At 43.5% G+C, this 21,287-nt stretch overlaps 1 protein-coding gene across 1 annotated transcript in view; it reads left to right on the forward strand.

The window, feature by feature from the left end:
* The window catches only part of LOC307151533 (uncharacterized protein), a 197,238-nt gene extending 176,413 nt beyond the window's left edge, over nucleotides 1-20,825 (forward strand). The window contains exons 68-70 of the mRNA XM_079859626.1: nucleotides 17,643-17,728; nucleotides 18,606-18,701; nucleotides 18,790-20,825. Of these exons, the coding sequence (XP_079715752.1) occupies nucleotides 17,643-17,728; nucleotides 18,606-18,701; nucleotides 18,790-18,921 (314 nt within the window). The 3' untranslated portion in view covers nucleotides 18,922-20,825. The remainder of the gene's footprint in view (nucleotides 1-17,642; nucleotides 17,729-18,605; nucleotides 18,702-18,789) is intronic.
* Nucleotides 20,826-21,287: the final 462 nt, after the last annotated feature.

Consider the following 21,287-nt stretch of genomic DNA (forward strand, 5'->3'; position numbering starts at 1 on the left):
GATTGTGCGGGTAAAAAAGGGTTTGGGCGGGTGGACAAAATTTGGGCTGGTTTGGGGTAAGTTCGGCGGTTTTCAAACATCTACATTTTAAAGTCTAATTGATTAAAAAACTAAACTAAAGTGTGCATGTAGTCCATAAAATCAGTCATCATGACATTACTGTGTACACACACGCGCGCCCATGCAGAGTCAGCTGGCGTTAGTGTTGACATCACCGACGACTTTTAGCCAATCAGTGATCAGCAGGCAGATGCGATTGAGCGCGATAAGTTGTAGCTGTATATTGAAGTGATCGCTAATGCCAAAGTGATCGGCTAGCTATAGCCTTCTAAACAGTAAGTTTTAGCTACACAGTAAAGAGTAGTGAGCAACTCTAAAAACGTACACCTGGTGGGAGATAGATGGTGAATATAACTCTGAGGAGAGCACAGTTGAATGACTTGAAATTAAATGAAATATGGGACGTGAAATATGTCCATGGCCATGTGCACACTAGCCTAACCTTACCAGAGACATCGGCAACTTTTACACCGTCCAGATTGCACTATACTCGACCCTGACAGCTGCTGAAAAAGGTTTGAATCAACGATGAATGAGTTTGACTGCTAAATTCTGCGTTATGTTCTGCAATGTGTACTTCCGAGGGTTAAAGTAATCGGTTCATTTCTTGATTGCCGTTTTGACAGTGTCCATCTGGACATTTTAGTCATATTGGCTAATTCTCCTTTATTATTGCCCTGTTTTGATCTGGGGTTTTTTTTTTGTATTTTATTTTTTATCATTGATCTGTTATTTTTTATTTTATTTTATCATTGTTATTTTGTTTTAAAGAGATACAAATTGTTGTTATCAACCCTGAATGACATGGTAATGAATTTATATCATATTATTTTGGCGGCAGTAAAATTTTGGGCGGTTTTTTCTTGTAGTGGGCGGGTTTTGGTGAGCTTTTGGGCTGGAAATCACCGTCCCAATCTGGCAACACTGACTGTGCTTTCGCGCGTTGGCTGCCTGGCGCTGAGCCAGAGTCGGACGCGTTCAGCGCTGTTATGGCACAACTAAGCAGTGTTTTCAACCTCATAATGTTTATTTTAGGTTTCAGATATTTAAATACACATAAGCACGATTAAAACAATACATTTGGAGTTTGTAAAACACACACTGATGTCTGTGGAAGCAGCAATAACAATCTATTCAAATATAATTTGCCGACATGTGTGTTGTTATTCATATCAGACAAACATAGGGGAAGTAACTATAAAGTTTACTCTATTCTTCTCAGTTCACCGGCCACTTTCTTGCATTTATTTCGGAGAAACTGATGAATTCACGTGCTGTAAATCCGACTGACAGGACAACATTGCGGCGCCCATCTCATTATAGATCAAGATTAAAGGTTTTTAAACGACCACTCACTTACACGTATTTGAGAATCGGAATATCAGATAGGCTAGTTGATGACATGGTAAGCAAGTTTGTGAATATTTTGAATAAAAAAGGAAAAGTGAAATAAAAGCGACACATCTGTCATACAGTTTTATTGTGGCTGCGGTGTATCGCGTGACACGTCGCCATGGAAACATTAAAGGGAACGTTCGCGAAAAAACTCACTCGGGGGGTGGGGGTGTCAGTTAGAATATTTTAAACTTACGCGTGAAAGGGTTAAAGAAAAGATGGAAAATAAATATTTGTGTGTGCTGTAAAGTGGTTAGAAAATAAATAAATCGGAATCGGCTAAAATCGGTATCGGCAGGTCAAACTCAGTGAAAAATCGGAAATCGGAATCGGCCTAGAAAATTGTAATCGGTGCATCTCTATTTGTCATAATAGGGTACCAGAGAAGATAAAAAATCTGAAAATTCCTGCAGAAATTTCAGTCATCAGGTGCTAAAAAATTACAGTCATCAGCAAAGTGCGCTGCTGCTCAACATCTGTGAAGTAGCGCGATCAAGAGTTCTGAGGTTGCCGAAGTTTACCCCAGCCTGGGGGCTTGATCTTAAAAAAAGCTTGATCCGGTAACAATCTGTATGCCAAATCCAAGTGCTGTGGCCAGAGAGGTACGAGGCACGAAGGTCTTCACTCCGATGTATTAAAATAAAAGAGTAATCCATTGTTAGAGACGTAGGCGAGAGAAGTAGCAGAGACAGATTCCAATGGTTCAACACAATTGCGATGAGCTTTTCTTAATTGCACCATAGTGCCACCACGCTTCTCGCGTCTTCTTGCCTGTCTCCTTCTGTGCAAAGAACAGCCTGGGACTCGACAAATGTCCGATGGAAGCCGGGCTAGGAACGGATTAGAAGATCCACGTTCTCGTTCATCATAACGAGAAGTCCTGAAGTCCTGAAAAGTGAAGCCAAAGCGTTTCTATCACCCCCCGGTGGCTGGTCCCAGTATAGCTCATAAAGCCCGCCTCCCCTAGTCTAATGGGACGTGAGACAAACTAAACAATCAAATTACACTTCAAATATTTTTTTTTCCAAAGATATTTTCTGTCAATTTAGGTTGTTTTTATCACGCTGATGTAAGTTTAAGTGTTCATTTTTTTTAATAAGTTTGATCTTAGTTATTTATTTGGTGCTATAAAAACGGAAATGTGACGTCATGATTGACAGCTTCTCTAAACAAAGTCACTGAGACACCAACAGACTTTTTTGGGGATTATTGGGAAGAGATTGGAGCTTCAAACTTTAATTTCTACATGTCCATAACCAGAGGTGGGTAGTTTTCGGAGCAATGTAATTGGAAAGTCATGTGACCAAATGATAATGGGAGTGTCATTAATTAAGTGGGGTTAAAACACCTGTTGTGTGTGTGTGTTCGTATGGACGAATGGGGGTGAGTGCTGGAGCACATATTTTGTTGACCGTGCAAACCTATACAAAATAAAACAACATGCAAGCTTCATGGATAAGCGTGTCACAGAAGTTATTCCTGCACTAAGCTCCTTAGCAGTTTTTGGATTGTTTTTATGTGCCGCTACAGTAGTAACGAAGTACATTTACAAAGTTAAATTTACTTGAGTATTTTTTAGGGAAATGTTTACTTTTAAGAGTAGATTTAAATGTGGGTACTTTTACTTTAACTCGAGTACATTTCTAATTAATTTTTTTTTACTTCATTACGTTGGGCGACGTTCCTCTCGTTACTTTATTTTAATGCAATAACTTGTTAAATGTGTAGTTTATTCCAAGCACGCTGTATCTTTTATTTATTTTATTTTGTCTATGAATGAGCGATGCTCAATTCACAATTGAATCACTCTTTTGTGTTGATTCTGTTCTAAAGTCCTATTCGCACTGGATTAGTATTATCTGGGGACCTCGTGTGATTTAGAAATTACCCCCCCACATCTGAATTTCGTGTGGCGCATTCGCACGGCATAAACGAAGCCTGTGATTTTACTCGAAATTACTATCTCCCGGATATGATGTCAATAGGCTATTGCTTGGAAATGCCTTGTTATTATAGGTCTAGCTGTAAGATCATAAACAGAAGAATGTTCCTCACCACATGCTGCTATATGTCATCCATCTCCATCTAATCATTATTTTTGTTTTGCTCTTCTGATGGTTTTCAGCTTTCTCTTTCTGTAAGTTGTATATCGTATCATGGTGTATAGCGACCCAGCAACCAAAATACTATCTAAACACTCCTACGCAGCCTCCATTCTTCGCGAAAGATGGATGAAAAAGCGCACAAGAAACAAAAACCTTGAAAAAATTATATACGACCCCGCCAAATCACATAGATGCCGATTCGCACGGGACTAATATTATCACGGGACCTCTGTGTTCGGCGAAATATGGTAGGTAATTTGCGGGGGAATTTTTACTCTACAAATTACAAACATGGCCGATTCGCACGGGATTAATATCAAAGACAACCTCCGCAAGTATTACAAATTACTAAAGGTCACCAGGTAATACTTATCCCGTGCGAATAGGGCTTTAGACACAGGTAACCAGTTTAAACACGCTTGCAGAAATATACATTTGATTACATTTTGGAAAACAGACAGCAGAAGATCTATCAATGTCAATGTGCATTTGATCGTTGTTTGTGTTCAGATGTTCAGTAGCAGTCATGAGCGCGAGCACATATAGAGTAACTCTTTCTTTGTGTCAATGGTTCTGTTTACATGCCTTTGAATTAGGGCTGTGCGATTAACCGAAATCGGAATAAAATCGCGATTTAAGCATGCACGATTTCTAAATCGCTTCATAGCACGATTTTTTTCCGTGCTCCCGGCTCCAACCTCCCAGTATGCTATCCGAACCAATCAGAATGCAGCGCGCCTAAAGTGAGCGAGAGAACCAAACAGACCGGGCAGGCATATCGACAGATATTCTACAGAAACAGGGAAGATGAGTTCAGGACAGTACTTGGTGGCCAAAAAAAAATCAACATATGTGGTGTGGGATTACTTTGGATACAGGAGAGATGATTTATCACAGAGTAAGGTAATTTGCAAGACCTGTCAATCTGTCATTCATTTCGGCAAAACAGGGTAACACAACAAATATTTTTCAACACCTGAGGCAGCGCCACACATAGCTTTATGACCAATGCATGGCAAAAAAATCCCTCGGTCCATTGAGCCGCACATGCAGATGACATGTCAGCACACCGTGAGCTCTCTAACACCGCACCGTTTCGTCCCACTTTCGGTGTGTTTGGCTTCCCATAGTATTCCAAATGCAAGGCCAGTGTTGAATCCTTCTGAGTGAACACGAGTGAATCTGACTGCAGTAGATGTGAAAGATATGTATAAAAATGATGTTATTTAAGCCAGCGCACATACCTGTATTTACATCCTGTTTTCGGTTGAAGTCCAAAGTAGTCGATTGCCGAGTTCACGCACGTGATCATAGGTAACTTAACCAATGCGCGTGAACTCGGCAATCGACTACTTTGGGCTTCAACCAAAAACAGGATGTAAATACAGGTATGTGCGCTGGCTTAAATAACATCATTTTTATACATATCTTTCACATCTACTGCAGTCAGATTCACTCGTGTTCACTCAGAAGGAATCACTCACATTGGCTGTGCACTTGTAATGACACATCAAGGATGTTAAGAGGCTAAAAGCAGTTTTAAAATATGCCCCATTGAAGTCAACAGGGTGCAAATTTTAAAAATAGAATAACTCGGTGTAGGCAACACCGATTTTTGTCATTGTTCTCTGTATTGACAGCACTCCAAATGTACAATAAAATGAGCTCAATGTTAAAATTGACCGGAGTTCTCCTTTAAGGTCCACCCATGCAATGGATAAATTAACAGCTTAAGCATGTAAAGGCAACTTCACTACTTTAATATTAGCCTAATGAAAAATAAAGTGACTCTTACAAATAAATAAATCTTTATTTACAATTAATAAATCTCCTTGTTTGTTTCTATATGAGTGTTAACAATTCAGCAGCAAGTCAAAATCAATTCAAACAAAGCCCAGCCAAGATGCGAATTTCCAAAAACGTTTACTCCAATTTCAATTTAATAAGAAACAACTGAAATCACATAACTCACTATTCCTACGCTACTTGCTCTGGCCAGCGTAGCGCAAATCGCTCTGAATCTGAAGGGCTACATTTTATTTCTCCATTTAATAAACAAACTATTCCGTCAGATAGCCTAAATATTTGTTGTGAAAGAAATATAGTTACATTTTCAAGCATTTTATCCAAAATGTAAGCACTTTTCAAACCTTAAACACATCGAAATTCAAGCACTTTCAAGGATTTCAAGCAAGCACCCGTACGAACCCTGCACATTACTCAAGTTACACTACTCACTATTATTACACTGCTTACATCACATTACTCGCTTAATACACTGCTTACTTGTACTGAAATTTTGCTCTTCTCTCTTTCAAAGTAGCAAAGTGATCAATTACTCTCTCATTGAAAGCAGGCATGTTCCTGACTAGTTCCCTCTCCATGGAAAGCCAGTGCATTCAGACGATAGAATTAACTGCGCTCGCCATGACGTTGTTCAAGTTCAACTGGCCTCAACTCGCGAGATGTCCTAACAGTCTCTCGCTCTCTTTTTTATTTTTATTTTTTTAATCACATTTGATAAAGATATTAAAGTAGTGTTTCATTTTTTTTTTCAAATATTATTTGTCACTTAATCTTAAAGATTTTTAATAGTGTATGTTTGTTCCCACCAATCGCTGCACAAGTTACGTATAAGGATACGTATGATGACGTAAGCACGTTAGTGCGAGCCCTCCCGGAACCCATTGAGAATGCATTGCAGTGCCTGCAGTTCGAAAAAAAACATATTTGAATGTAAGTCTATGGGAACATTCTGGGCGATTCTCAGCCAGAGTGAAATCGCCCAAAAAGAGGCGGTACTCCACAGAACGTGACATGACGCTGATTGGACTATATCCAGAGACAGAACATACAGTGACGGCTAGCGTAACTCTGTGGTTGAATGAGATTGTGAATGTGATTGAAAAAGTCCCTTTCACACTTTGGTGGTGCGTCGCCCAATCGCCCTAATGTAGAAACCGCCACTGATTGCGATACATCCATATGAAGACGTTGTTCTGCAGGTTCGTCGTCTTCATTTTCATCTCGCTCCGGCTCCGACTCTGGCTCGAACATGTAAGGCTGGCTGGACAAGTCTTCCGTTGTTGACATTTTGTTGATAACGTGTGAATAAAAAGTTTCTGTGCCGCTAGATAATCGTATCTCTGCTATCAAACTACAAAAATGGCCGAACGGGGTGGAGTTGAACCGAGTGTCACCGCTACAACCTGGAGAGGGGGCGGGGTATGAAGTGTCTCAATATTATTTAAAGAGACCGCACCAAAACGAGTTGCTCTCAGAAGCACATCAGAAAAGGGGTAGAAAAGGGGCCTGTGGAGCTATAATAATGAGGAATTCAGACCCAAGCATTGCAGTTCCGCTTTATATAGACTACAAATGTATGATTTATATGTAAAAAGGAACAATTTAAAATTGTTAACTGAGCAAACAAAACACAGCAAATAAAAACGCCATTGTGTTGGGGACCAGGAGGAAACAAGCAGTCAAGAGCGCAACAATCAGAAAGGGGTGGGTTTTATGCAATCTGGAGACAGTGGCCAGCTGCCTCTGCTCTGCCTGATGGCCTCAGCTCCACTCCACCAGGAAGTTCACCCTGTAACAAAACACAGAGAGAGACACACACACACACACAAATACCCTGTTAGAGTCCCCGGGGCCGTCACACATCATACATGTGTGTTTACAGTGGAAGTTAGATACGGCTGAGCCTGCGCATAACACATGTCATAACCAAATGTTATGTGATTGGCTTACGGGTAACCAATGATCTTAAACTTCAGACAAGCCCCCGCCCCGCCCCCGCCCCGCCCCGCCCCGCCCCGTGAGAAAGAGAGAAAGAAAACGCTTTTCAATTATGCCCTTCCAGACTACGAAGCAAAGCAAAGTAGCAGAGTTTGGTATTACCAGGCTAACTTTTTTTTACTCTTAAGTAACTATTAAGATTATTACTTTTAGTTTTACTTTGAGTAAATATTTCTATAAGTACTTGAGTACAGTTTTTGGATACTCTACCCACCTCTCAGCCTGGCTCTGCCCTCCTGCGTATTTCCGCTCAATTTTATTTCCCTTCAGTTCTAATTCTGGGATTGTGGTGTATGCTTTGGTTCTCTTACGAGAGTTCTCTCGTACTGCGTTTGAAAAACACTACGGGAAAAGTCTCTTTTCACGAAACACTGAAGCAAAAATTATCCTTTAATTTTCATATATGTAAAACGCGTTGTGGCAGCAGCAGACAGCTGAAGCAAGACGGCTTGTCCGCTCATTGGCTGCTTCGCGCCCTCCTCGCCACTTCCCGCCGAGACGGGCGTGACTTACCTCTATAAAAGGAGCTCGAGAAGGCTGATTCACTTGATTTTAATCTCTTCAGCGAAGCGCACGCATCGCTGGCCAACGCCGCCTTCTACAGCCGTACCTGCTGCGCTTTCCGACGCCCATATCCTTTACTGTTGCTCTGTTATTTGTGTGTGTGTGAGTGTTCTCATAGCACTCACCCCCTAAAAGAGCGGCGTCTTTCTAAAGATGCCTAAATCCTGCGGCTCGTGCAGAGCCCCACTCGCCGAGGGAGACGGCCACGTCATCTGTGTTTCCTGCCTCGGTGAGGACCATGCAGCGCTCGCGCTCGCTGACGGCGGCTGCCCTCACTGCGAGCTTTTGCCTATGGTGGCTCTGAGGACCCGCCTGGCATCCTTTTCGTAGCCTGCATTCTCCGCCGCGCTGCCACGCCGTAAGAAGCGCCGCTCGCAGCGGGTCCCGGAACCCTCTCCAGCCCGACCAAGCTCGCCGGTTCGCCCGCCAGCTTCACCGGCCTCGCCCGATTCACTTCCTGATGCTCAGCGCCCGCAGTCTGCCGCCGCTTCATCAGAGGAAGTTGTTTCAGAGGCCGCGTCGGGGGAAAAGGATTCCTGTTCTCTCCTGGCTTCAGGCAGCGAGGATTGGGCGAGCTCTGAGGATCTCGCCCGCCTCCTGCCCGAAAGCCCTCAGCGAGAGCCAGCATTGAGACGGAGCTCATGCGAGTACTCGCTTTGGCCGTGGCGAGCCTCGGCCTCGAGTGGTCTGCACCGGAGCCCCCCTCTCGCACCCGGCTCGATGGTAGCTTCCTCCCTGGTGAGCGCACTTCTCCGGAATCTAAGCCCGCTCCTTTTCTTCCTGAGTTACATGAAGAAGTTGCGAAGGCCTGGAACGCGCCCTACTCTGCGCGAACGCGCTCATCTGTGTCGCCTGCATTCTCCTCACTGGACAAGGCGAATGACCGAGGCTACCTCTCTATGCCGCCGGTGGAACAGGCTATAGCGACCCATCTGTGCCCGCCCTCTGCTGGACGGCGGACTAAACCGGTGTTGCCTTCAAAAGCCTGCCGCATGACGTCGACGCTGCTCGCGCGAATATTCTCCGCCGCTGGGCAAGCCGCGTCAGCGCTACACACCATGGCTACATTACAGATTTTCCAGGGTGATCTCCTCCGTAAATGGGACGAGGTTGGGCCTGATGCTGTCTGTATTGCGGATTTGAGGAGTGCTTCGGACCTCACGCTCCGAGCCACCAAAGCTGCCGCACAAGCCATGGGACGGCTGTATGGCTTCCGCCACTGTCGCTGAGAGGCACTTATGGCTGACGATCACGGAGATGGCCGATTCCGAGCGCACCGCGTTTCTCGACGCCCCGCTGTCTCCCGCTGGCCTCTTTGGTTCTTCTCTCTCCGAGTTCGTAGAGAGATTTACTGAAGCCCAGAAAGCGTCCCAAGCCTTCAAGCACTTCCTACCGAAGCGCTCTGGTTCCGCGACGAGTCGTGATAAACGGACCCCGCGAACCTCACAGCCTCAGCCCCCGCCTTCGGCCTCCTCTTCGCAGCAGCCACATCAGCGCAGCTCGAGACCCCGCTCTCGATCGAGCGCCCGGCGCCCCGCGACCGAGGATTGTGGTGAAACCAGAGGCCCCGAAGAAGTCCTAGCCCGCCTAGGAAAGCGCAGGTGTGTGAGTCCCGTTGCGGCCGGCCTCCCACCCAAGCGCCTCGCTGTTTCAGCCCCAAGTTTCGCGGCTGTTCCAGCATTTTCTGCAAAGCGCAAGCCTGTACAAGTGCCCGCTTGCCTGCACTCAAAAGCCGTTTTACGGCTACCCAGATACACACAGGCTGCTTACACAGACAGCGTGCCCCAAGCAGTAAATGTGCCCGCTCACAGCCCACATCTACTCGCACACATGAGTCCCACGGGACTCGCGCAGCCCTCCCTCACTCAGCCAAACACTGTTGTAAGGTCGAGGGCGAGCGCTCCGCCCGCTGTATTAAGCGCGCCCCCCGCCTCAAATGCCGCAGGCATAACGCCTACGTTTGTGAGCCCCGTAGCACCTCTGTCGCACGGCGAACAGAGCGCGCTCTGTATCCGGCCCTTAGCCAACCATGCAGATGCATGGGCAGCGCTTCCAGGGGTTTCGGACTGGGTCTTAGGCATTATAAAGAGAGGCTTCTCGCTACAGTTTCATCGACACCCTCCGTGCTTCACAGCGCGCGTCGAAACTTCGGTACCGCTGAATGTAGCACACCTACTTCGCGCCGAAATATCGAAACTGATAAGCAAAGGGGCAATAGAGCTTGTTCCCCGAGCTCAAAGCGAACAGGGGATATACAGCAGATACTTTCTAGTCCCCAAAAAGGACGGCGGTATCAGACCCATTCTGGATCTCAGACGACTGAACAGAGTGTTAGTGAAACGCCGTTTCAAAATGCTCACAACCAGCAAAATTCTCGCGCATATTCGCCGGGAAGACTGGTTCATGTCGATAGATCTGAAGGACGCGTATTTTCAAATACAGATAGCGTCACATCACAGGCGATTCTTGAGATTCGCCTTCGAGGGTCAGACATACCAGTATACAGTCCTGCCTTTCGGCTTGTCCCTGGCACCTCGTACATTTACGAAATGCATGGACGCAGCGCTCGCTCCTCTCAGACTCAGAGGCATGCGAGTGCTGAACTATTTGGACGACTGGTTGATCCTAGCCCAATCACGATCTCAGCTCATAGAGCACAGAGCCATTTTACTCGATCACCTCGAGAATCTTGGTATCACGGTCAATTGGGCGAAGAGTTCACTGAACCCCAGTCAAACGATTCCGTTTCTGGGTATTGTTCTGGACTCACAGTCTATGACAGCGCGGCTGTCGCCACAGCGCGTGCTGGACATTCAGCGCGCGGCGAAGTCTTTCCGCCGCGGCGCTTTCACCCCGCTCAGGAAATTTCAAAGGATGCTGGGTCTCATGGCCTCAGCATCGTCAGTTCTCCGGCTGGGCTTGCTCCGCATGCGCCCGCTGCAGTTCTGGTTGAAAGCGCGGGTACCGCGCAGAGCGTGGGTGTCCGGTCATTTACGCCTCAAGGTCGATCAGGACTGTGTCACAGCCCTGGTGCCTTGGATGGCGAACGACTGGTACCAATCAGGTGTAAGCCTGGGGACTTCCTCGAGGGTGAGGATGGTGTCTACGGACGCATCCACCTCGGGATGGGGAGCGCTGCTCGAGGGCAGACCGTTCTTCGGCCTATGGTCGGAACGAGAAAAGCTCCAACACATAAACTGCCTAGAAATGCTGGCAGTGCACAACACGCTGACGCGTTTTTGTCCCCACGTCAAGGACCAGCACGTCATAGTCCGTTCGGACAACATGGCAGTGGTGTCCTACATAAATCGCCAGGGCGGTCTGAATTCCATATCCCTGTACAGGCTGGCGAAACGCCTCCTACTATGGGCTCAGCACAACCTACGCTCGCTGAGAGCAGTACATGTGCCCGGGCTGCTGAATGTGGGCCCGGACAGACTGTCCAGGAACAACGTTCCTACAGGCGAATGGTCTCTACACCCACAAACAGTCCGGCTGTTGTGGGAGAGATTTGGCAAAGCGGAGGTGGACCTATTCGCGTCCCACGAAAACGCTCACTGCCCCGCATTCTTTTCAAAGACCGACAGCGCGCTGTCCCAAAAGTGGCCGCGCTGCCCGCTATACGCTTTTCCCCCCGTCTCCCTCCTGCCTCAGGTGTTGGAACGGGTCAGGAAAACAAAATGCCCAGTGCTGCTTGTAGCACCGTTCTGGAAGAACCAGGCATGGTTCCCAGTTCTGATGCAGTTAGCAGACATCGCTCCATGGCCAGTGCCGTTGAGGAGAGATCTCCTCTCGCAGGCCAGGGGCTCGATCTGGCACCCACACCCGGAACTGTGGTCCCTTCATGTGTGGGCGCTCAACGGATACCCGTTGGTCTCGCAGAGGGAGTCATGAATACCATCACGGAGGCTAGAGCGCCGTCGACCAGGCGGCTCTACGCTTCAAAGTGGTCGGTTTTCTCCGCTTGGTGTACAGCTCGGAGCCTTTCACCCCTCGAATGTGAGGTAGCGGAGGTTCTCTCCTTCCTACAAGAGCTGTTGGATAAGGGCAGATCCCCTTCCACGCTCAAAGTGTATGTGGCGGCTATTTCAGCGTTCTCCGGTTCAACGCTGGGTCAGTCACTGGGGAGGAATGATTTAGTCATCCGCTTCCTCAGGCGAGCTAGGAGACTGAATCCACCCAGACCTCCTTCAGTCCCTATGTGGGACCTTTCTACGGTCCTGGCGGCCATGAAAGGTGCCCCTTTCGAGCCTATCCAATCAATCAGCCTCAAACATTTGTCTTTCAAAACAGTGTTTGTGATGGCTCTCGCTTCAGTGAAGCGCATAGGCGATCTGCACGCGCTCTCCGTGAGCCCGACGTGCTTGGAGTTTGGTCCTAATGACTCTAAAGTCATACTCAAACCTAAGCACGGCTATGTGCCGAAATCCCTCAACACGCCTTTTCGGGCTCAGGTCATTTCCCTGGCTGCCCTGCCGGCGTGAGGAAGGGGACTCGAGTTTTCTTTGCCCTGTTAGGGCTTTAAGAACTTATATGTCCCGCTCTGCTGCCTTTAGACAGACAGAGCAGCTCTTTGTCTCGTTCAGCGGACGTTCCAAAGGAACGGCTGTTTCGAAACAGAGTCTATCCAGATGGATAGTTGACGCCATAGCGCTGGCTTATACTGCCAAGGGCATTCAATGCCCGTTGGGAGTCAGAGCGCACTCTACGAGAAGCGTTGCTTCTTTGTGGGCTTGGTCCAGCGGGATTTCCTTACAGGATATATGTACGGCGGCAGGCTGGGCCTCTCCGTCTACATTTATCAGGTTTTATAACCTAGAGGTACCCGCCTTACAGGCTAAGCTTTTGTCGGTGTAATCTATTTACAGGCGCAATGCGCTACCGACTATACTGGGCAGAACTGTGTAAGACCCACGTTTTCCCACATTAGTGCACATTAGGCTCCATACCCTGGCTATGTGATGTCATATTCGCGTCTGTGGACATGTCTATATAAGGACGGAGGAAACCCCTCCTGTCTTTAGACTCTCCCTGTGAGGTCATGTTAAGCCTGCGGACGCTACAATATAGGGAATTAAGGCTCCCCCCTTATTCCCTGACTCTGTGTGAGTCTATCTGGTGATTATGCACTGTATGCCTGAAATAGCTTCCGGTGATCAGTGTTTTTATCCCAGCACACACAGCGTTTTGCAAGGGGTTCCCGTAGCGTTTTTCAAACGCAGTACGAGAGAACTCTCGTAAGAGAACGTACTCGGTTACTAACGTAACCTCGGTTCTCTCTAGAAGAGGGAACGAGTACTGCGTTCCCTTGCCGTGCGTTTGGTTCACTCTGGTTCGCTTCGGCGATCAAAATCAAGTGAATCAGCCTTCTCAAGCTCCTTTTATAGAGGTAAGCCACCCTCATTGGTCTGATGTTGCATCAGCCTGCGCTCGATAGGCTTATGCAGTTGCCGCAGAGCAGCCAATGAGCGGACAAGCCGTCTTGCTTCAGCTGTCTGCTGCTGCCGCAATGCGTTTTACATATATGAAAATTAAAGGATAATTTTTGCTTCAGTGTTTCGTGAAAAGAGACTTTTCCCGTAGCGTTTTTCAAACGCAGTACTCGTTCCCTCTTCTAGAGAGAACCGAGGTTACGTTAGTAACCGAGTACGTTTTCTCTGATCATTTTTTTACCGGGCCAATCAGCGAACAGAGGGAGTGGCTGAGAACAATCACGTTGATGTCGTGCGTTAGTTTAAGTTGTAGGGTTACGTCACCACCAAAGGTTAGCGATTGGTTAAGGCAGATCCAGAGTGACTCTGGGAAGATTCAATAGTTTTAAACTTCAACAGAATACCGCCTACAAGCACTGTAGAAGAATCTCTGTTATTGTTGGTTTTAGGATAGTTACCATCATGGTGACAAGTGGTGCATGCGGCTTGATTTGAGAGCAAATAAAATCTTTATATTGTTGTACTCATATATCAAGTGCTGTATAACATACTATTGTTAGCATGATAACATGTTAGCAAACTAGCTTGTTAAAACTATAAGTTAATACTAATTAAAGTGTTCACATTGAGATTACATGAAGGTTTTAAGTTAAATGTATGACAGTGTACTCTGATTTAAATTCTTCTTAACTTGAAATGTTTAAGTACAAACTTAAAATCTAAAGTTCTGCTTACCTAAACTTTGAATTTCAAAACATAAAAAATTTGAGGCAATCGATTGCCTTAAATTTTTTGAGTTCTGCTAACTTATTCGGGTTTACAGTGAGGAAGTTAACACTTGTCAATGGAGAGAGGCCAGACTCTCTGTACAAATGAAATGTACGAGAGTCTGGTAGAACCAGGCTACCCACCTCTGTCCATAACTGTTTTATTTCACACCGACATAATGAGTTGTTCTGCATCTGTATTAACCGTTTCTGAGTGAGTGAGGGAGGGACCTTGATATCGCATGTCCTTCATGTTCCCTACTGCGCAGAATCAGGTCCCAAATCTTCCCAAGATGTCAGCGCCATATTGAGACATTGGTAGCTTCACTTTCTACAATGTAAGAGAGTGAAGGTGCGTTGTCCATCTTTTTTTACACTCTATAGGTTAGGGTTAACCCAAATCAAGTACTATTCTATGCCATTTTGTAGTGTAAATAGTGCGAGTAGTGCGTTCACACTTAAAATTCTTAAAAGAAAAAAAAGTGCACTTTAAGTATGCGGATGATGAACTTATTTAACTGGAAAAACAAAGTGTGTAATGTTGGACACTTCATGCACTCGACTGTCACAGCTTTAAAGGGTTAGTTCACCCAAAAATGAAAATTATTATGTCTTTAATGACTCACCCTCATGTTGTTCCAAGCCCGTAAGACCTCCGTTCATCTTCAGAACACAGTTTAAGATATTTTAGTTTTAGTCCGAGAGCTTTCTGTCACTCCATTGAAAACCTATGGACGGTATGGCCTCGAATGAGTTCGCGTAGTGTTTCAGCGTAGCACGTCTGTGTTGTACGTCACACGTAGGCTCACTATTGGCCGATGCTGGTCATGTGTGTGATGCGTGTGACGTACAACACAGACGTGCTACGCTGAAACACTACGCGAACTCACTTGAGGCACAGAGAGAAGGAAATGAATAGTGGAATAAAGTCGTTATTTTTGTTTGTTTTTGCACACAAAAACTATTCTCGTCGCTTGATAAACTTAAGAGTGAGCCACTGATGTCACATGGACTACTTTGATGATGTCTTTATACGCTGATTTCACGCAGCCGTTATTTTGAAATCGAGAGCGAGGCTCCGGTGGGAAGAAAACCGGAAGTGTCGCCTTTAATCACAGGAGAGTCGTGAATGCGATGGCGTATTGTTGTGTTTAATGATGTTGTGTCAATTCTAAAACTGTACATACATTTCTTTCATACTTTAGACTATATACAGTGAAATTCATTTATAAATAAAATATTTTTTTTATATAATTCAGAAAGTAAAAAAAGAAGCAGGAATGAACTATATACATATCCTATATTGGATATTAACATCCAAAAGTGTAAATCGCGGCAGCAGCTTCAGGTTGGTAGTCCAAAGGCATTGTTGTTTATCTTTACTTCCGGGGTTTTTCCCACCGGAGCCTCACTTTCGATTTCAAAATGGCGGCTGCGTGAAATCAGCGTATTGCCTTTCTGGACAAGGACAGTATACCGTCCATACAGTAGGTATACTGTGGAGTGACAGAAAGCTCTCGGACTAAATCTAAAATATCTTAAACTGTGTTCTGAAGATGAACGGAGGTCTTGCGGGCTTGGAACGACATGAGGGCGAGTCATTAATGACAATATTTTTCATTTTTGGGTGAACTAACCCTTTAATAACGTAGCGGAGGGGGAGGGGCATCAGACTCTGATGTTGAACGACAAAATAAACGTATAAAGTTCATAGATTACACGGTTGAGTACATAGTGCATAAGTGCATAGCAGTAACGTGCGGTGAAATCTTGTCATGGGTAGGCTGTGACCTATCAATGTGGCATAAATGTTTATATTCATTCAGTTAATGTAGCAACCCAAGTTCATATCAGGCATCATCACATTGCTGCCTGCATACAGCAAAGTCAGTCATATGTGAGGCTAATGCACAATCAAATCTAATAATCAAATTAATGGACACATCTATCTTATGACTTATACAACAAACAAATGTTTTGTGCAGGACACAGTAACGTTAAGAGAGGGAGGCGGCGCGGTGTCAGCGAACCGACAAGCAGCCTAATCACTATTGTAGTTTGTATTAATGCCATGGTTCAACAAATAATGTAAAGGTTAAATAATAATTCACTTAGACTTTATAAGAAGCAATTGCGACTTTATTTCTCACAATTCTGACTTTATATCTTGCAATTCTGACTTTATAACATGCAATTGCGACTTTATTTCACGCAATTCTGACTTTATATCTCGCAATTCTGACTTTATAACACACAATTGCGACTTTATTTCACGCAATTCTGAGAAATAATGACAGAATTGCGAGATGTAAACTCGCAATTGTGAGATAAAAAGTCGCAATTATCTTTTAAAATGTTTTATTCTGTGGCGGAAACAAGCTTCCATACCTCCTGGCCTCTTCCTCCCATCCATCCTCCCTGACGCGTTATGGTAGGGCCGGCCCAGCTATCGGTAGGCGCCGGCGGTGCCGCGGTACGTTAGCCTACTCCTGAGAAAACGTTTTGGAAAAGACGGGCTATGGACCCAACCAACTCTATAGGAGGGGAGGGGAGAACTCCCTCACATGGTACAACCTATGCAGAGGCTGCGCGCTGCGGTGTCAGAATGCGGAACGTCCGTGTGTAGCCTAATGTAACTAACGTGACAAATGTGAAAAAAGAAAATCCTCGACCGGCCCAAAAGTGAAGCGGCCCACCGGGAATTCTCCCGATTACCCACCCCGGGCCTGTTGACAGCCAACGCTAGGCGCCGCTAGATCGGGAAGCGCGGATTGAGTGAGAGCGAGTGGATCACGTGACATGAAGCAAGCTCGGTCTCTGCCTCAATGTTGATTATTCAAGACAGTATGAGAACTGACTGTGCATGCGCAAACCTACATAAACTACGTTCTATGGACCAAAGAGGCACTGCTAACCTCTGCCTCAATGGCCATTGCCTTGCATTTCCTGCATGAAACAATGGTTTTAGGAGCAAACAATGGCAAAATGAGTATATTATATGTGTATTCCTGAAAATTTTTGTTACAAAAATGTATATTTGGAATAAAATAAATGCAATTAATAATGTGGTGAATTAATAAAGTTCTTGGAATTAATAAATGTAATGTCAACATTTCCTTTGGTGAGGCACTGCCTACCCTGCCTACCCTGACCGCACGTCCCTGGTGCATAGTGTATAAGTTCATAGTGTATAAGTGCGTCATTTGGGACATAGCTTATGTCTCATATCATCAGTAAACCATTGCGTTACCAAGGCAACAACTGACGCATGTGTATTACATTCCTAAGAGCTTCATTATAAGCTTCACAGTGGAAAATGAAACCATATCTGATCAGCACAGAATGGAGCGGTTCAACAGTGAGAACGGTTTGGCCAGATGGTGGGAAAGCGGCTAATCTGTATTGGATAAAGAGTTATATAAATAAAGCTGACTTGACTGGTCAGGGAGTGTTTCACAGGAAAAAGGTGGAGAATGTGCATCTCAGACAACTGACCGCTGTCATTTCATCCTCAGCATCTCATCTAGACCAGCGATCACAGATCCCGACTGAAGCACAGCATCAGGGGCTAGAGGCTCACAAGGAGCGACTCATGACACAAGTATGCTGATTTCTATATATACAATAATCTCTTGGGATTTTGAAGTCATATATATAAAGCACATTTATAAATCAATCTTGAGTAGAAATCTTTTTCACTCTTATTTATATTGCAGAAAGTAACAAAACTTGGACAGAACTGAGCTAAAATTGAATTGGTCTCATAACTAATGAACTTTGCACAGTTATTAAACTGAACTGAATTGATCTGAATAATGATTCTATGATCTCCTGCAGATTTGATGAAGTTTGCATCACTGATCATTATTTCCTATATATATTTATTACATGGCTTGGTTGAATTCTAATGTAGAATGCGGTGTGTTATTTCTTGATAACAATCCGCTGCTAAGGATAACACACCATTGCCATGAAAAATAGAGCGTTGCTATGGACGCAGGATTCTAACTGTAGAGACGGAATGGACTATGTTCTTTAGCGGAAGCAATACAATCATTTTTAAATCAATAAGCTCCTTTTTAAATCAATATTTTGTGTCAAATTATTGATTTATTTGGTAGGTAGCCATGTAATAAGCGGGATAATGTAGAGCGAGGCGGTTGTTATAGCAAATAAACCCCTTCAGGATTCAAGCTCCGCTTCACGTCGGTGTCCTGATCAGCCTGAGGGGGTGTATTCGCTATAACAACTGCCTCACTCTACACACACACACACACACACACACACACACACACACACACACATATATATATAGGTAACTGAGTACCAGGAGTGGTTATTATTTTAAAAAAAGAGTGTGAAGAGATACTGGTCAAGAGATTAAACTGTAGATGTGCAAATGATTATATCTGATAATTTGTGAGCAAATGAACCAGCTCTTTACTGCTTATGTAATGTGATGAATGCTGATTGGTCAGGTTCTGGAGGCTGTAGATGGAGTGACCTATGAGGAGGCTGAAGTGGCACTAGATCAGAATAACTGGGACTTCACACCTGCAGTACAGCAACTGAAGGTAATGGAGAATTAACCCTTTTCATTCAGAGTTCCTCTCAGTTTCTTTCATTTCTTTCTGTCATTCTCTTGTGTTTTCATGTTTTCAGGTAGATCATCTGTATAACATTACCCAGGACACGCGTGAGAAATGCAGACAAACTCTTCTGATGGTCAACTGGGACCTGCAGAGGGTTGTCAGTGCCCTTACTCACCCGTACAGTCAAGGGACAGCACTGTAGAGATAAACACAGTTCAGAAAACTATAAAAACAGAACCACAGACTAAAAAGACCATGTTTAAGACATTTTAAACAATTTTAGGACAATTGTATGACCATTTATATGTTGTCTTTAGTCTAAAATTAAACAAAAATTCATATATAGTTGTAATTTGATACACAAGTTACACAAGAAACACTAATCATCCAAGATAAATTAAATTGATTCATAATGTGACTGATTTCACACTTTTTAAATTTGTAACATTCTACTGTAACCTTATTTACATAACACGTATACAATGTAATGCATTCTCTGTTTATACAGTTGTGGTTTTGTGTATTTTTGAAAATTGTTATAGGAAATGAAGCTCTTGAGAAAAACAAAGTTTGTAAACAAATTAACAATCAAATATGTCAAAAAAGTATCCTGCTGTAATTTTAGCAAAGAAAAAAAATGCATATTTAATGCATTATTAAACTTTCCTAAAAAATAAAGTGAAATATTATACAAGATATAAGATAGAATGAATCACATTCATTTTGAATCAGCAGTGTCTCAAGTGTGGATTATGGTGCATTCACAGCATGTTAGGATCAATGTAATTAGAAGATAATCCAGAACTTTCAGAACATATACCCCCGGTTCCACAGATAAGGCTTAAGCTAGTCCCAGAATAACATGCATGTTTTAACTGAAAGCAACTTGCACTGAGATATCTTAAATTAGGACAGATAGAGAGGGTTTGTCTCAAGATTTTTCGTTTTTTTTTTTTTTTTTACAAAGACACATTTATAAAAGCTACTTACATGTCCTAATTGAACTAAGGCCTAATCTTGGTTTAGTCTAAGCCCTGTCTGTGAAACCAGGCCTTAGAGTTTACAGAGAGATTACAGAGAATATGAACACATTTTACAAATCAGAATCTCGTTATTATGGTCATGGCAACATACTGTGAATGCACCATTAGGCCAGAGAATCTCAACTAAACCACAAGAATACGTGATGTGAATCAAAAGTAGATTTGACTGAGAACCTGTGTGCATTTTCTTTTTTACATTGAAATGTACATGGATAACTGTGTGACATCAGCTCTATGATTGGCCATTGTTAATTGGTCAGATGTTGTTTTAAATTCTATCTTGTGGTTTTTCTACAAGACTCAAAGCACAAGACAAAGTAAATATGTATAACAAGTTTGGGTCTGACATTTTATTTCTGTGAACGTCTGCAACTTCTCAAATTCGGAACAGAGATTTCCCCTCGGTGACGATCACAAACCCACCTCAGCATTCAACTGAAGACTTGACACATTTGCATAATGACTGTGAGTGTAAATTTCAACACTGAAATGTTCACTTGACCTTCCTCTCTTCTCTCCTCCTCTTCCTCATTCACCTCCACTCACTTGAACTCTTCCTGTAATTTGATCACTTTATACATTGTATGAATCCAAATCAATTAACGTGTGACTTTTTCATTCCTAGCTCTGATTGGTATGAAAACTATTTAGATTATTAGGGTTCAAATAGTAAGAATTGTCTATTATTTAAAAACTGATATTATGATTTTCAATATTTTGCTTATATGGGTTTTTAGTGCAAGTCATTTAATCTTTTTGATCATTTTTGCTATTTTATTATATTATTTTAGTCTGTTTCCATCAGTCATTGACATATAACCATCAAGATAAAGGACATCAGGGAAGCTGATTACAAAAAAAAAAAAAAATGCTGATTAAGGTGTATGAATCAATGTTTATATTCTTCTGTTTCAGCTTTGTGTCATTCATTTTTTATTGTCTCTAACACAATTATTGGTTATGATTTTTTGCTTCATATACATGGCAATGAGGAAAAACAATGTTGTTTCAGATGTTTCTCTGTACGCTTTTAATCCGAATAAATGGACAACATTTAATAATTTTGATGACTGAATGCTGAATTATTTCAATACATAAAATTCTCAATTTATAAAATGAATAAACAAATGAGACTCAAGCAGACGATAACGTTTTAATTTATAAACTTTAAGACTGAGTAAAAAGCTCACAGGTTTATCTACATAGTGTCTGTACACACTATAACTGCTAGTGCAGTGCAATTAATCGTAAATGATTTTCAATTTTGGATTATTAATAATGAAAAGAAGATAATAGAGGTAAAACGATTATTGTTCCACAGCAGCGCGCATTTGTTCGAGTTGGAGTTGAACGCGCTTAAAGCATTAGTTCACTTTCAAAAAAATTCTTTGCTGATAATTTACTCACCCCGATGTCATCCAATATATCCATGCCTTTCTTTCTTCAATTAAGGTTTTTGAGGAAAACATTCCAGGATTGTTCTACACAGAATAGACTTCAATGACAACCATCTATCCCAATGTTC

The sequence above is a fragment of the Squalius cephalus genome (genome assembly GCF_949319135.1).
Source record: "Squalius cephalus genome assembly, chromosome: 23".
NCBI lineage: Eukaryota > Metazoa > Chordata > Actinopteri > Cypriniformes > Leuciscidae > Squalius > Squalius cephalus.